Here is a 16,279-nt window from a genome sequence, read left to right on the forward strand (position 1 = left end):
ACTCCATCCAGGTCTCCCACATGGGTAGTAGGGGCCAAAGCATTTGGGCCAACTTCTCTTGCTTTTCCAGGTGCGTTAGCAGGGAGCTGGATCAGAAGTGGAGCAGCCATATGGGACGCCAGCGTCACGGGCTGCGGCTTCACCCGCTACGCCACAGCACTGGCCCTTGGATTATTCTTCAGCCTTAAGAGGAAGGGAATCCTGCCACATGCTGACAAGCGAGGCCGGCCAGTCACACAAAGACCACAAGCAGATGGTGCCACTCACACGCGGTCCCCAGAGGAATTCACAGCGGGAGAAAGTGGAATCCTGGCTACCTTGGGCTGGGGGCTGGGGAGCATGGGGCTTGTTACCGAATGGGTACAGAGTTTCATTCTGGGAAGAGAAGAAGTTCCAGGGAAGGATGGTGGCAACGGTTGCCCAACAGTGTGAATGTGCCCAGTGCAGTTGGATTGTGTACTTAAATGGTTACAATGGTAACTGTCTCGTTACAAATAAAACACAATTAACGGGGCCAGAGCTGTGGCTTCGTAGGCTAAGCCTCCACCCGCAGCGCCAGCATCCCATATGGGCGTCGGTTCGAGTCCCTGCAGTTCCTCTCTGCTAATGGCCTGGGAAAGCAGTAGAAGATGGCCCAAGTGCTTGGGCCCCTGCACCCATGTGGGAGACCTGGAAGAGCTCCTGGCTCCTGGCTTTGGATTGGCACAGTTTCAGCCATTGCAGCCAACTGGGGAGTGAACCAGTGGATGGAAGACCTTTCTCTCTGTCCCTCTCTCTGTGTTTAACTCTGCCTCTCAAATAAATAAATAAATAAATCTTTAAAAAAAAAAACAATTAAAAATTAAAGTTTACTTGTGAACAAAAAATACATATGCTAATGGACCAAATATGAACTGTAATATAGGAAAGGGAATTTGTGCCTTTTCAAACCTCAGAATATGAAAATGGACAACTCCGGGAACCACGGCCTCTGAATATCTGGAAACCCAGCCCCCTCTGGCCCTGGGGAGCTGTGCCATCGTAAATCAGGACGGGTCTGAAGGATGTGGTGTTGAGGAGACCTTAGCTTTGTCGCTGACACATCCTAGGGCCCTGAGCGCCCACCGTGTGCCCGGCACCGCAGCTCCGCCCTTGGCTTTGCCTCATCGGCCTCTGTGTAAACGTCTCCACCTCGCAGGTTTTTGTGCTGATTGGTGAGGCACACAGCAGGCACTCAGAATGTGCAAGCTGTTTGCATTCTGCTCTCACGCGATCGTGAGCAGTACACAGGGTGGCTGTCGTCACCTGAACCGCACAAATGAGGGAAATGGAGCGGAAAGCAGCAAAGTCATTCACCCAGCCCCAAGAGCAGAAGCCAGCGGTGCCAGGGTTTCAGTCCAGAGCCCACATCCTGTCTACCCCAGGGCACGAGGACGGAGCTCAGAGAATCAGCTGCTAGAGGCTCCCAGATTATCTCTGGTCCTACCACACGGTGCAGCCAGCAGCTACCACCACCCAGGCCTATGGGGTGTTGGAGATTTGTCTCAAATGCAAATGTAAAAGTGAATATCAAAAAAATAGAAATAGGCAATTAATTGCCTCCCCCATTTTTTTTCCAGCACATGGCAAACAACCAGCCCCATACAGACCCAACAACTTCTCTGCAGCTCAGACACCAACTCCAGCCACCAGGGCTGCCCCGAGGAGGGCAGGGCAGAGGCCCCGGGAGATGCCGGGGGACTCAGACTCAGGGCAAGCGTCGCAGCCCCATCCCAGGGCAGAGCCAGCACTGGCAGAGCCCAGAGTGGAGGCAGGTGTCCAGGCTCCAGGCCTTGATGGAACTCACCAGTGACGGCTCCAGCCTGGAGCAGCCCAGAACCAGAGCAGGGGACCTGGAGGGAGAGGGTGGGAGTGGGGAGACACCGCGGGACCCCAACCGCCCCTATGTGAAGAGAGATCCAGACCCTAGCTGGGCCATCACACCCCAGGGGATCTGCCACAGGCTCCACCTTTGTTCTGTCGGATTTGTGGCCGGAACTACACCCAACAGGGTTGGGGGTTCCCGTGCCAGTGGGGAGGAGTGTGCCACATCCAGCCCCTTTTGTTAAAGGGGCATCTTCTCCGAGATGAGAATGTATTAAAAATATTAAGTGTTCATCGCTGGCAACGCTGGTTTCTAATAATGCTTGTCTCCCTCTCAACTTCCAGCTCGACATCTGGTGGGACTGCATGGAAACCCATGGCCCCTCTTCTGTGGGTATTAGAAACAGCCCCACACCAAGCTCGCCTTGACCTGCACCAGCCTGCTCCACCAGGGACCCTCACGGGAAGACGGCTGCAGGGTGCAATGAAAGCCTGGGCGGGTCTGTCTAGGGTCGTGCTTACCAAAGGAAAAAGAAGGCAGCAGGGCCACAGGGAGGAGGCGGGGGAGGCAGGGGAGCGAAGAGGGCCCTGCCTGCCTTGTCCTGGAGGGCAGGGGAGCTGGGCGCCAGGCCTGCCCTATAGCAGGATGGGAGGGGACATTCCTGTGTGAGCTTAACTGCAGTAGGCCACGCACTTGCCCCGTGACAGCCCCAGGTCACCCCATCTCCTCCAGTCCTCCCAGCAGCTCTTTCGGGAATGTCATTTTCCCAAAGAGAAAATTGAGGTTAGAGGAGTTAACTCCCCCAGGTCAAACAGCTGGCCGGTGGCACCGGCCGAGGCAGGACTCAAAGCCGGCAGAGAGAGTCTCCTGTCTTCTTGCTGAACTCTTTCAACATTTCTTACTGCTGCTAAGATTCCAGCTTCCCGGAACTGCGCTCCAGAAATCTGGATCAGGTGGCTGCGGGATGGGGCCCAGGTGTCGGGGTACAGGACAAGCACCCCCAGGTGATGCTAATTCCGAGGGATGGCTGGGAGGACCCCTTACAATAGCACACATGTGCACACACACACACATGCACACACACACACACGCACACACACACGCACACGCACACGCACCGGCAGGGTTGTTTCTCAGATGTGGAAGCAGACTGCGGAGCTGCCTGGACCCAGGGAGCAGAGAAAAGAATTTGAAGCTGCGGGCCCAGTACCACCAGGAGAGATGGGAGGGCAGCCTGGGGGACTAGGCAGGAGATGGGGCGTGCAGGGTCTGAGTAAGAAGGCCAGAGACACAGGGGCAGCACGTGGCCTTGCTTCTGATTGTCCCCAGCTCCCCAAGAGCTCAGGGCCCACACGCTGTGAATCCAGCTGTCTCTGCAAGTCTCTGTGGTCCATGGCTCCCAGCAGGGCACTGGGACGTGGCGGCCACAGGCAGCATTTTCCACCAGCACAGACATGCACAGGCCGCAGGGAGAGGGAGAAAATGAGTTTCCTGAGCCCCTCCCAGCCATCTCACAGCTGCCGCTGTGGCCTGTCTTGCCCAAGCCCGTGACTGGGAGCTTAGGCGAGAATCTTTCCCAGGCTAGGGCTCAACCACCCTGCTTGGCTCCCCGGGGGCCCGTGGCAGGCTCCATCTTCCCTTCCGAGGGTCCCTCCTGGAAGGCGGATAAGCCCAGGTCTGGCCAGGCAGACAGCAGAGGCTCTCGATGGTTAAATTCCCGCACATTCAGAGGGTCCCCGCAGCCCCCTGGTTCTGTAGCCCCAACTCCCTGGCACCCCCTCCAGGCACCTATGTCCCATCTGATAGCTCCAGTCCCTGTCTTGCCCCCTCCGCCAGCTGGGTCCCAGCTGGGGACCGCATGTCTGTTTGCCTCCTGGCTCAGGGCCTTGGGGCAGCCAGCCCAGCCCCTCATCTTGCAGTATACAGGTGGAGGCATTCGCGTGATGGAGATTCCTGCCCAGGGCAGGGCCTGCTCTCCTTCTCCACCCCCACCCCATTTCTTGGAATGCCTTTTCCCCACCGGCCGCACTCGGGACTGAGGTTTCCACAGAGACACCAATACCCGCTCTGACACCCAAGTTTGGGTGGGCACAGCCCCAGGCCCTTCCTCCCTCCCTGGCCCTCCCTCCCCACCATGGCCCTGCAGGCTGTCTGAGCAAGGGTCAGGACCGCACCCTGGCTGGGCCCAGCTCCTCCTAATGGGATCCAGACTCTCACCCTTGGGAAGGAAGCTAAACTCCCTCTGAAGCCTGAGGTGGCTGACAGGTTTTGCAGTGTTTCTGGGGAGGAATGGGGGCACACGGACCACCCGGGCCTCGGTCAGAGCTGGGGGGAGGGGCTTGTGACTCAGACACCCTGGTGGCCACCCAGGAGCCAGCATTTTCACGTCTTCTTTCACCCCAGAGCTTGGGATGTGCCTGTGACTATGGGGTGGGGAACAGTGGCCAACGCGGCCGACTCCTGGGGTAGCCTCAGGAACACAGATGCTTGGGGTGGGGGGAGGCGAGTAGATGCAAACACAGTTGAGCACAACCAGGACAGCAGGCAGAGCCCACTTCCCTTATGGTTTTTCTAGGAAAAATAAAATAAACTATTCCACAGCACAGGGCCTCCAGCTGCCTGCCCATACTGAGTAAACTTTCCCTCCTCCTCTGCAACAGTGACCGTCCCCTGTGGTTGAAGTGAGGTAGCCAGAAGCACTTTGATAAGATCTGCGGGTCAGTGTTTCCCAAGGGAGCCCGCAGGGAGCCTGAGATGCTCAGCACAGGCCAGGCCGCCGGGGCCCGACCCTTCATAAATAAGCAAAAAATACCTAAATCAGTCCCAAGGTGGGGCCGGGTCCATGACGCTTGACGCTGGCATCCCCTGTGAGCACCACTTCCAATCCAGCTCCCTGCTGATGTACCTGGGAAAGCAGCAGAGGATGGTCCAAGGGTCTGGGCCCTTGCACCCACGTGGGAGACCCGGATGGAGCTCCAGGCTCCCGGGTCCCATTATGGCCATTTGGGGAGTAAACCAGCTGATGGAAGATCTCTCTTTAAGTGTGTGTGTGTCTCTCTCTCTAACTCTGCCTTTCAAATAAAATAAAATAAATCTTTTAAAAAAAATCCCCCATGGAGCTTCAGGCATGTCAGACTCCCCTGTCAGCATGTAATTTTTGCCATTTCATGGGTGGAGAAACTGAGGTCCAAGGAGTTTTAGCCGCTTGCCCAGAGCTCCAGCTGGACTGGCAAGAGGCTGAGCCCGGCTTCAGCTCAGGCTGACCGCTCTGTGAACACAGAGCTGCGCCCCACCCCCACCTGTCCTGTCGAGAAGAGAACAGAGCTCGTTTGCTGGGAATTCGCTGAGAAACACCGACGGAGAAAATGCAGAGTGACAGGGCAATCTCTGGCTGCCCTTGGCCGCGCTGCTTTCCTCTTGGGGTTCGGTTCCCTGACCGATCGCCCAGGCTCCTCTGTCGGAAGTGAGCCCATGGCTGCTGCCTCATCAGCATGTCTCTCTGCATGGACACAGACAGCCTCCTCGTGGGACCTGGGCCCCCAGACCAAGGCCCCTCGGGACTCACCAGGACCAGAGCTGAGCCTGCCCCACACCAGGGGCTGTGATCCATGGGAAGCCACACCCACAAGTGGCACCAGCAGGATCCTTGCACTAACACCTCCTCCGTGCTGCCTAGGACCCACACACAAGAGCAGGGACCTTCAGACTTAAAAGTGTCCTGGGCAAGAAGGGCCCTCCTGGGACCTGAGCCAAGTGGTCTCCACTCGGCCCCATGCTGCTCCACACCCAGTGAGTGGGAGAGATGGGATAGGAGCAAATGGGGAGAGAGGGAGGGACGGGGACAGGGCCACCGACCTGCGGCTGCTGCAGGCCTCACCCATTACATGGACCCCTGGGAGGGAGAAGTCAATGCCTCCTCCCACCTGAAAGTTATTCACCGGAGGGATTCGGTGGTGTTGGGATACTGAGTCTGAGAACCACCCTGGCTATGGAAGAGGACGAGACAGTACTGCAGCCTTGCTGCTGCCCAGGGCCGGCTGTCCAGGCTGCGGGTCTAAAAGGGGCAGCACACATCCCTGAGGACTCAGGCCGGGCGCCCACCTGCACCCACTGGCTCAGCCACTCTCGTGGAGCCTCCACATGCCACAGAGGAGCACAGTACCCCTAGTGGAGGAAATGAAAGCATCCCTTACACCCGAAGACGTACGGCCCTTGGGTTAGCACAAGACCGTTCTCCCCACCCCACAAGAGCGCCCTATGCAGAGGGGCACGTGTCGTTCTCCAACAGAACAGCCCGCCTCTGTCCTGAGTGGGCCCGACCCGAGTCCCTGGAAGCCACGCCGTGCAGCCCGGCCCTGGCCGCCCCTGCTCCCACCCTGTGGCCTGCAGCTGCATAGCTACTTCTTCCCCTTCTTCCCTTCTTTTCTCCCTCTGTGGATTTTAACGACAACTATGGGGGTTTCTATACACAGCTTCGTTGTGATGTACTTTCCATATCATAGCACAACAGGGTCATCACTGTGGCAGCATCGGATATGGGCCCCAGTTGGAGTCCTGGCTGCTCTCCTTCTGATCCAGCTCCCTGCTAATGACCTGGGAAAGCAGTGGAATATGGCCCAAGTGCTGGGTCCCTGCACCTACATGGGAGACCCAGAAGAAGCTCCTGGCTACTGGCTTCAACCTGGCACAACTCTGGCCAGTTGCAGCTATTTGAGGAGTGAACCAGCAGATGGAAGACCTCTCTCTCTCTCTCTCTTTCAAAATAAACCCATTTTTTAAATAAATAAATAAAACGCACAACAATGTCTAAGGTATTCACAGGGCAGTGCAGCCATCCCTACAATCATATTTTAGAGCATATCCCCAAAGGGAGCCCTGAATCCGTCCACAGCCGCTCCCCCAGCCCAGCCGCACGCCCCACCCATCTACTTCCGTCTCTACACCCTCCGCATCGTGGGCTCTTCCGGGAGAGGGAACCGCCAAGAGGCCGCTGCTGCTCGCCAGGGCCATCACGCTGCCACAGGAGACAGGGCTGCCTGCATTTTTCTGGCTGAGCAATGTCCACTGTGAGGCCGCCATGTGTGAGTCATCCCGACCTCGGGGCAGAAGGAGCGCTGTTTGTGGAAGACGGTTCTGTGCCTTGCTGTCCAGTTCCTGACCAGAAAGAGGGCGTCCCTGAGGGTCTCAGCTGGAACGCACTCCCGGACCCTGTGCCTCCCCGTCTGGTGGGAGCAGACGACTCGAACTCAGGGAAATCCTGCCAGTTGGTTCCTGGCCTGGCCTGGAGCTGATCCAGGGGCCCAGGGCGCGAGGGAAGGGGCATGGCCAGGGCTCCCCCAACCAAAACAGCCTGTGGGGAGCCCACCTGGCTGCTCATCCCCGGGCCTCACTCCCTGGGGCCTGGAGGGAAGGGGCTGTGTGGGAGCCACAGCCACCCTACTATCCATGCCCAGCCTGCTGGAACTGTGCCCACCGCCATCCCGAGTCTGCCTGCACGCGTGCAGGTGGGCCTTCCACGGAACCTTAAAGTGGGCAGATTTTCTGCTCTGGCCATGTCCATGCTGTCTGCCTGGTCTTTCCTCCTCCGTGGGGAGGATGTGAGCACCAGCTGGCCCAGGCGTCCCCAGGACAGGGGGAGGATGATGGGAGCCCTCACCTGATGACTGCCAGGGAGGGAGGGACAGAGACAGAGGGAGACAGAAAGAGAGAGTTGAAGATGAAAGAGCCTGAGAGAGACAGCTCTTCCTGTGGCGCTGTGTCCTGGGATGCACAGGTGGGGGGGAGGGGCAGTCCTGGTATTCCGACCCCCCACCCACCTTACTTTTCTCAACCCTGGAGAAGCTGTGAGAGGCCGTTTGCCTAACCCCTATCCCAAACTCCCAGCAGTAAGACAGCAGCTGCTTCCAAGAAAGAGGTATCTAGGATGGGACAGGGCCTCAGGTGGCAGTTAGTACTTTTCCTGTGGTCCTTGGGGTGACAGACCCTTCCCACATGTGGAATGGTGGTCCCTAAACCTCTGGTGGTGTGTGACCTTGCCCGGGTCAGGGGTCCGGGCTCCTACCCTCTCCCGGCTCTTCTTGGTATTCCCCACTTTCGCCACGAGATGGCACAAGACACCACCAGTTGGAGATGACCGATTGGCCAAACAAGTGGCGGCTGTGATTGAAGGGCTTCGATCTTGAAGAGATGTCAATTTCACCCGATCTGATTCCGCAGGGGGCTGGGGCAGGGATTAATTATCCGTTTCTCAAAATTCTGATATTAGAAAAGAATCGGTCCGATTAGACACCACGACGGTTCGGCCCCGCGGTGGATGGGCAGACGGCGCTCCCAAGGCGGCGGCGGCTGTGGGGTGGCCCGCAGCCCGGATCCGCCCGCGCTGCCTCACCCGGGGCCGCTCCGCCCGCACCCAGGGGCCCGCGGGCCGCCAGGATTTGGTGGCAGCCGGCGCTTCCTTGAGCCCCGAGGGCGGGGGCGGACGTGGAGAGGAAACTTCACGGCCAGGACCTGCTCCTGAAGCCAGGATGAAGCCCCAGGAGGGCATCAGTACCCGGAGCTGGCGACCAAGTCCGCGAGAGGAGGCGAAACCGTAGGCGGGGGCACCCGGCCTAAAGCCCTTCTCAAGCTCCCTCGAGGGCCAAGGGTGCAGCCTGAGGGACCCGCTGGCACCCCTCACCCCAAGCCTAAGAGAGACAGGGCCCCCCGGGGACCCGCGTGTGGGGGAAGCGCCCGGCCTTGCCGGCTCCCTCACCTACAGGGACAGAGTGGCCTGGGGAGGGGGTGGGGCAGGCACGCACCCCAGCTCCCTTACAGCCCCACCCCACCCCTCCTCCAAGGAGACCGTCAAATCCACTTGGCTGCAGACACTGGCCAGCAGGAACGCCTGCCCCTCCCCCACTCCCAGGAGCACCCACACACCTTGGTGGGTGCTGTTTTATTCTGGAGTTTGTGCAGCTGGGTGTGCACTACGGCCTGCTGGCCTGAAAGCCACACCCTTCTCAGCCCCTGCCCAGTTCCCTGTCCCCTTCCTCCCACGCTGGGGGGCACAGAGACCGGCTGATCCTTACAAAGAAGCCGTCCAGTCACTCCGAACCCTGCCGCATTGCGTTTAATGAGGAGGCAGTGGGAAGTGGGGGCTCCAATGGTTCCCAGTGAAGGTCAGGAGGGACACAGGCCGGTCACAGGTCACAGGTCTTGGGCTCAGGCAGGCGAGATTACAGCCATCAGGAAGCTGACTGATCCTAATGGTTTCCCCACAACTGCACAAGGGACTGTCCACTGCTGTCTGGAAAGAGCTGACCTTGGGCCCGTGGTCTGCAAATAATGACTTATCCCATCAAAGGCAGATGCCGGGCCCTCAGGTCTGGAGGTCAGAGACCTTGCACAAAGGGCATCGCACCAGCGAGTCTGGCCATGCAGCCGAGGGCCTGTGTTCAGATGCCGGTGTCAGGGAAAGGGTGCATGCGGGGTGGCGGGGTGGGGAGTGTCGTCCTCTCCACCCCCTACAGCCTCTCAGCAGGGAAGAAGCGGCTGGCACTCCTCAGGGCCGCAGACCCTCGCTGGGACTACTTGTGTGTCCTGGGCAGGGATCAGGTGGGAGCCGTGGGCCAGGGGAGCTGAGGGGAGCTGGGTGCATGGCGGAAAAGGAAAATCCAGAGGAAGCCCCCGAGGCCGGGCGCGTGTCCTGAGAACGGACAGCTCCTAGAAGGTGATGCTCTTCAGGTCCGTGGAGCAGCGGTACCTGCCGTCCAGGAACCTGGAGCACAGCAGCTTGTGCGAGCAGGGGCAGGTGTGGTGCTGGCGTTTCCCGAAGAAGGGCCTCTGGGGAGAGAAGAGAGGCGTCGTCACCTGAGGAGGGGTGGCCCAGCCCGGGCACCTGCCCCACCCCAGCCCCTAGCCTGCTGCCCACCCCACAGCACCGCCGTGAGAGCAAGGGTAGAGGTGGGGACCTGGGCCCGGCGTGGCTGAGCATCGTGCCGCATCCCACAGCTGCTGCTCGCTTGCTCTCAATGTCTGACTCTGCCTCTCAAGTAAAATGGTTTTATTTTTTAAGACCGACTTATTGGCCGGCGCCGCGGCTCAATAGGCTAATCCTCCACCTAGCAGCGCCGGCACACCAGGTTCTAGTCCCAGTCGGGGCGCCGGATTCTGTCCCAGTTGCCCCTCTTCCAGGCCAGCTCTCTGCTGTGGCCAGGGAGTGCAGTGGAGGATGGCCCAGGTCCTTGGGCCCTGCACCCCATGGGAGACCAGGAGAAGCACCTGGCTCCTGCCATCGGATCAGCGCGGTGCGCCGGCCGCAGCGCGCCGGCCGCGGCGGCCATTGGAGGGTGAACCAACGGCAAAGGGAAGACCTTTCTCTCTGTCTCTCTCTCTCACTATCCACTCTGCCTGTCAAAAAAAAAAAAAAAAAAAAAGACTGACTTATTTATTTGAAAGGCAGAGTTACAAAGAGACAGAGACAGATGATTGCAATGATCAGGGCTGGGCCAGACCATCAGGAGCCTGGAACTCCACTGGGTCTCCCACAATGGTGGTTGGAGTCCAAAGACTTGGGACATCTTCCACTGGCCATCTTTCCCAGGCCACAGCAGGGAGCTGGATCTGAAATGGAACAGCTGGGACTCGAACCGGTGCCAGTGTGGAATGCTGGCACTGTAGGCAGCAGCTTAAGCTGCTGTACCACAACACTGGCCCCAATAAAAAATTTTTAAAGGTAACAAATAGCACCTACCACATATAGTTAAAAAGAGTTCTGGAGTATTTGTTTACAACAAGCACTTGGTGTGACAAGAGGTACACAGCAAGCACTCAGCATTTGACATCTCCACTGTTAGTCTGCCCCTCCCCCACCCAGGAATGCAGATCTGCAGCCAAACCGCCCCACACCCCCAAAGCAAGGAGGATGGCTGGGCTGGGCTGCCCTGCTCTGCTCCCAGCCCCAGCCTCCCAACCCCTCTGGGGAGGTGTGACAGGAGGGGGAACTGCCGGAGGATGCCCTGAGCCGGGATGAGGTTCTCAAGCGCATGGAAGTGGCTGCCTTGGTGAGCCTGAGTCTCACAGCCAGGCCCTGCCCTGCCCCAGGAAGGCCCCCAGTGGCTGCTGCACCATCGGCCCATTCAGAAGCTAAGGCCCTGTGAGCTCTGTGGCACCCCTGGGCTGGGACCTGGCCGGGGCTAGATGCTTAGGGTGCAAGAGTGGGTGCTCCTTAAAGTGTGTGCCCAGGCACCTCACCTGCCTCACTTTAGTCCTTATGAGTGCTTACAGGGAGGGGCTGATTGGCAGGTCTCGTTTCATGTTCTTGAAGGAAGGGTCCTACAGATCAAAGGGCTTGGGGACCCTTTCGAAATCTGCATTTGACAGATCCACAGGAGACGTTAGGGGCAGTCTGTTCCCCTTGTGCACATGAAGCCCAGAGCAGTTATGCTAACTGCCCAAGAGTGCCCAGCAAATGCCAGACCCGGGATGTCCAGCCCCCGGAGCTAACCTGTGCAAGTGGCACCACCATGCACCCCGGGCCGCTAGCAGGCGTGCCCAGCAGCAGTGAGATTCGACTCGAGCTGGCATCAGAAAAGCGCCATTCCAGCCCCAGCTGTGACCTCGATCACATCAGATCCGTACGCCTCCAGGCTGTGCTAGGAGGTTGCAGGTGGCCAGCGTCAGCCCCGCAGGAATACGCGCACCCATCATCAGCAGGGCACTGAGCGAGGTGAGCACCTTCCTGGCTGCCTGCTCCCCCTCCACGGCCAGGCCTGGAGCAGCCATAGGCAGAATGATTGCTCTGCCCTTCACCAGCCTCAGCCCCTGGGGACCACGGCCTTGGCTGGAGCAAGGCCCCAGCACCTCCGCATTGCACCCCCATCTCACCCACACGCCTGCCCCCACTGGGCGACTGCACCGTACCTTGTGGCTGCCGGGGTGGCACTCCTCTCCTTGGCGCCCCAGTGGGGTGCACATCCGCAGGCCACGCAGCCACAGGCTGGCAGCACAGCAGGTGCCTGCCCCACACTGCACGTCCCGCTCACAGGCCTGCGAGGAGGAGAAGAGGGGGCTGCTCATTAGTACCACCCAAGAGAACAGGAAGGTGGGGTGCATCCCAAATGCCCCATGAGGACCCGGCCAGCCAGAGCCAGAGCTCAGCAGGGCGTCAGATCCCACAAAGACCCCGGGAGGCACAGCAGAGGCCATTCCTCTCCTGGCAGGTCCAGGGGTCAGGGGGCACAGCTTTTCTACACCAGGAGGCACGCGCTCTCTTAAGCCGGTGGGGTTGGATAGGTGGGCGCCGCAGAGAGGCCGTGGACAGCACTCTCCAGCCTGGACCCAGCATGCGTGGTTGGCACTGCCTCGGCTCTCACCCCAAAGGCAGCCTCGCCCGAGGGGCCCACACAGGCGTCTCTCCCAGGGCTTCCCTGCAAGCCTCCCTGACCCTCAGGTCAGGACGGAGCCCTCTGGACTGGGCTCCCCGAACAGGGGTGGAGTGGCCACTTGAGCTCCCTTGTAACAACAGCCAGGGCCTGGGAACGCTGGGTCTCCACTGCTGCAGACGCAAGTGGGGCGTGAAGGAGAAGCGGCCAAACACTCCTCGTCCAGAGAGGCCCTGTGCCGCTGCTGGGCTGAGACACGATGCTGGGGCTCCCTTCTCTGTCTCCCATAGAAAGACACGGAGCGTTTCCGAGGCCGACCGTGTGGGACGCGGCAGGAAGTGGGTACTCCCAACTTGGCCCCAGGAGGGGAAGGGGCGCGCCAAGCCCTCTTACCACCCAAGGAGGTGCAGGTGGCAGTCACGTGGCTGCGCCCGTCTCCAGTCTCATACCCCACCAGCCCCCGGAAGCCCAGGATTAGGGGAAGTAGACCCAGTCACGTGGCTGCGCCCATCTCCAGTCTCATACCCCACCAGCCCCCGGAAGCCCAGGATTAGGGGGAAGTAGACCCCATTTGACCTTTCTCTCCGGAGGGAGGGGTGTTGCCATGTCACTTGTGGAGGATGGAGCACACAGCCCGGAACTTGGAGGCAGATCCAGTCCAGGGAGCAGAGAAGTACAGAGGAGGTGGCACCTGACCCTCCCTGAGAGTCAGGCGTGGGGCATCAGCAGGACGTGGAGGGAGGGGGAGGCTGGGGCTCCCGGCCTCCCCCCAGCACACTGTGCTAGCCACCCGCCTCGCCCTCTCTGCACATCTTCTCTCCTGAGCTTTCTCGCCTCCTCCTCGCCGTGCCAACAGGACACTGCCCCACCTCTCAGACCTGCCAGTCCTGCTGCCCCTCTGGGGCAGACACTGGAGCTGGCTCTAGTTCAACCTGGGCACCCAGGCGAGCCACACTGCCCAATCCCTCGCTGTGTGACCGCAGGACTCTGGTCCCACCCTCCCTGGTCTTCGAGCCCCACACCGGGAAACCAGCCTGCAGGGCGACGCTCATTAGCCACAATTCAGTCGCCACCCTCGTGTTTATGTTGTGTCTCAAAGGCGTTCACTGCCCTTGATGTCTGTTCTTCGTGTGAACTCGGTCTTTTGGCTGAAAGGGACAGCAGCAAAGTTTTTTTCCGTGAACATTAAAACTAACCATTCCAGGAATTACTTGGCGTTTCTCTCCTCTGGGTGAAACCTTGGAGGAGGTAGAAGTGGAAGTCAATTTCTCCTCTTGTTCTCTGGGGGCTCTTACCTGGCAAGCTCAGTTTCATTCTCAACATTTCCACCACCCTAACCCACCGTGTGGGCGCCTCGGCGGGGGGGGGGGGGGGGGGCTCCAGGGGAAATCGAAGCCGTATGCCAGTGTTTCAAACGAGAAGACACAGTGCCGTGTGCTGGCCTCTGCTGGCTTTTGGGGTCACTCAGACAAATGCTGCTGTCACTCAGTTTTCCCTTGGAACTAACTGGGCATGGGGTGGGGGGGCAGGTGGGAGGGACAGCCTCTCTGAAGAGCAGAGACTAACTTTATGCATGCAGACCCTAAGGTGCCTGAAGTCAGCAGGTAGGGGAAGCTGAAACTGACATGGGGACCAGACCTTTGAAAAGCAAGCCCACCTCCACACTCAAGCTTCCCCTGGGCAGCTTAGCCGCCTGGGAAAGGAATTCTCTATTGCACACTAGGGATCTTCCTGGCACCCAGGGACTAAGCTTCAGATTTGTCAATGCTCTCCCTAATGCAATTAAAACAGGATTTGATTCCCAGGTAGCTTCTCAGAAGCAGAGCCCCTAGCAGTGCGAGGGCCAGCCCGCCACAAGGCCATGCACGCAGCTCCTCTCTACAGTGGGTCTTGCGGCCAGCTCCCCATCTCTCTGCCTTCCCGTGAGTGGAGCTGGAGCCGGCAGAGCCACCTGCGTGGTCCCTGAGCTCGCATCCCCATCCTGGGCAGCCCCTGACATCTTCCCGACGCCCCGGGGGGAAGCGAACGTGTGGGCACTCACCCCAGTGATCACGGCGCAGTCGGACATGGTGACCAGGAGGAGCACGATGGAGACCTGCATGGCGCCTCCCATGGCCGCTCGGGGTGAGGGCAAAGCCCGGCTGACTCTGATGCCACTCGCTTCTGCCCACTCAGCCTTGTGCCGGGCGAGCGGCGCAGGCCGGGCTCTTGTGCCCCGCTACCTCCTCCCAGATATATACGAGCTGCCTGTGGCTGCCTCATCGCTGCTCTTCCCTTCCTCATCACCAAGGCTATTCAGATGATCTCAGAGGCAAAGATGAGACCTGAATCCTAACAGCATCAAAGCACCATCAAAAATAAAAATGGGTGCAGCCGGGGTTTTGACAGTTGCTCTACGTCTCCCACAACCGCAGTGCCTCAGACAGCTCCACGCATGGCCCTGATGCTCTGCTCTCCACTGGACAGGGCTCTGGCAATGAATTAAGGGATTTGCAACATCACCATTTATCCTTCCTTGCACCAAACCATACAACATGCAGGATTAGTGGTTCCCGCATGCTGAAGCCAACAAGAATTATCTGGGCATTCACCCTGGGCTCAACACAGAGGTAGCCGAGGAGACACAAGTAGGCAAGGCAGCAGGTGTCCCTTTTCAAAGGTTGAAGTTTCTGGGCCGGCACTGTGGTGCAGCAGGTTAAAGCCTTGGCCTGCAGTGCTGGCATCCCAGATGGGTGCCGGTTAAAGTCTCGGCTGCTCCACTTCTGGTCCAGCTCCCTGCTAATGCATCTGGGAAGGCAGTGGAGGATGGCCCAAATCCTTGGGCCCCTGCACCCACATGGGAGACCCAGAGGAAGCTCCTGGCTCCAGATTGGCTCAGCTCCAGTCATTACAGCTATTTGTGGAATAAGCCAACAGATAGAGGACCTCTATCTGTAACTCTGTCTTTCAAATAAATAAAATAAAATGTAAAAAAAAAAGTTTGAAATTCCAGAAAGGAGACCCAAGACAGAAAGCAACTCCAGGCTGATGTTCCCAAGTGACACACGTAAGGACTTGCTGCCTACCGGGCTCAGGGGGACACCAGCAAGTGTCGCCTGGCACAGGAACCAAAGGTCAGGACACCAGCAAGCACATGGGTCCCAAGCTCTCAGCAGCCTGCAGAGAAGTGAGCTTGGGCTGGGCTGCAGGTTAAGGGCAGCAGGAGCCCCACTGCTCGGCTTCCTGTTTCACAGGGTGGGCATGAAGGCACCTGTATCCACCCATGCACACACACAGGCCACAGGGGGCCTGGTAGCGCATCTGGCCAGGAGCCCCTCTCGCTGGGGCTGAGCCTGCCCTCAGCCTTCTCTATGCCACACACCCAGAGAACGCTCTCCCATTCTCTGTCCAACCACTTCTCCCTGCAAGAATAAAGGCCAGTGTTTCCCAAGATATGGTTTTGCAGTCTGTTAGTGGGTGAGGGCTGCACACGCACACACACACACACACACACACATACACACATACACATGACGTAAAAGACTTCAACGATCAAAGATCTGGGAGACACAAGTTCAGCCAGCGCCTCCCTGCTGGACTCTGCCTTTCATGAGCTAGCACGCATTTGAAATCTCGGGTGGGATTTGGGATAAGAGTAGTTCTCAACAGCTGAACCCACACAAGCCCTTTTTCTTGGAGAGATGCTGGGGGCCATTTTCCAGGGCAGGGAAAAAGCTGAACAAGCAAGTGGCTGGGAGCTGGGACCCCAGAGGCAGAGCCTTTGGCTTCTGGGCTCATGTCACTCACCAGGTCCATGCCCTCAAGGACATTGCTAAACCCACAAAGGCTTGGTTTTCTCCTCTAGGACATGGGGGCAAGAACAGCGCTCACACGGTGGGGGTGGGGCGGAGTCACTCACTGCTTTATTCTCTGGCTGCATCTTCACCGAGGGCCTAGTGCCGGGGAGGCAGTGTTCTCGGGGCGGGGAATCAGGCAGCAAACAAAACTAGGCTCCTGGGGCCTGGGCGTGGCGCATGAGGTTAATCCGCCTGCAGCACCAGCATCCTTATGGGCACCAGTTCTAGTCCCTGTTGCT

At 59.0% G+C, this 16,279-nt stretch overlaps 1 protein-coding gene across 1 annotated transcript; it reads right to left on the bottom strand.

Annotated features, from left to right (window-relative positions):
* Nucleotides 1-8,931: 8,931 nt before the first annotated feature.
* PROK1 (prokineticin 1) lies at nucleotides 8,932-14,472 on the bottom strand. Its single transcript, XM_002715430.6, has 3 exons — nucleotides 14,246-14,472; nucleotides 11,744-11,869; nucleotides 8,932-9,664 (listed from the first exon to the last, which is right to left on the bottom strand). Exons 1-3 carry the CDS (start codon nucleotides 14,315-14,317, stop codon nucleotides 9,545-9,547), a joined length of 318 nt encoding a protein of 105 aa, XP_002715476.1. The 5' UTR covers nucleotides 14,318-14,472; the 3' UTR covers nucleotides 8,932-9,544.
* Between the last annotated feature and the right edge of the window lie 1,807 nt (nucleotides 14,473-16,279).

The sequence above is a fragment of the Oryctolagus cuniculus genome, chromosome 7 (assembly GCF_051225735.1).
Source record: "Oryctolagus cuniculus isolate XC-2025 breed Fujian yellow rabbit chromosome 7, ASM5122573v1, whole genome shotgun sequence".
Classification (NCBI taxonomy): domain Eukaryota; kingdom Metazoa; phylum Chordata; class Mammalia; order Lagomorpha; family Leporidae; genus Oryctolagus; species Oryctolagus cuniculus.

What these genes read in the sequence shown, in the direction of transcription:
- PROK1 (XM_002715430.6), bottom strand. Translation starts at nt 14,317, where the DNA reads ATGGGAGGCGCCATGCAGGTCTCCATCGTGCTCCTCCTGGTCACCATG. An exon ending in ACTGCGCCGTGATCACTGGG is followed by an intron (nt 11,870 to 14,245) that starts GTGAGTGCCCAC and finishes TCCTCCTCGCAG; the next exon opens with GCCTGTGAGCGGGACGTGCA. An exon ending in GCCACCCCGGCAGCCACAAG is followed by an intron (nt 9,665 to 11,743) that starts GTACGGTGCAGT and finishes TTCTCTCCCCAG; the next exon opens with AGGCCCTTCTTCGGGAAACG.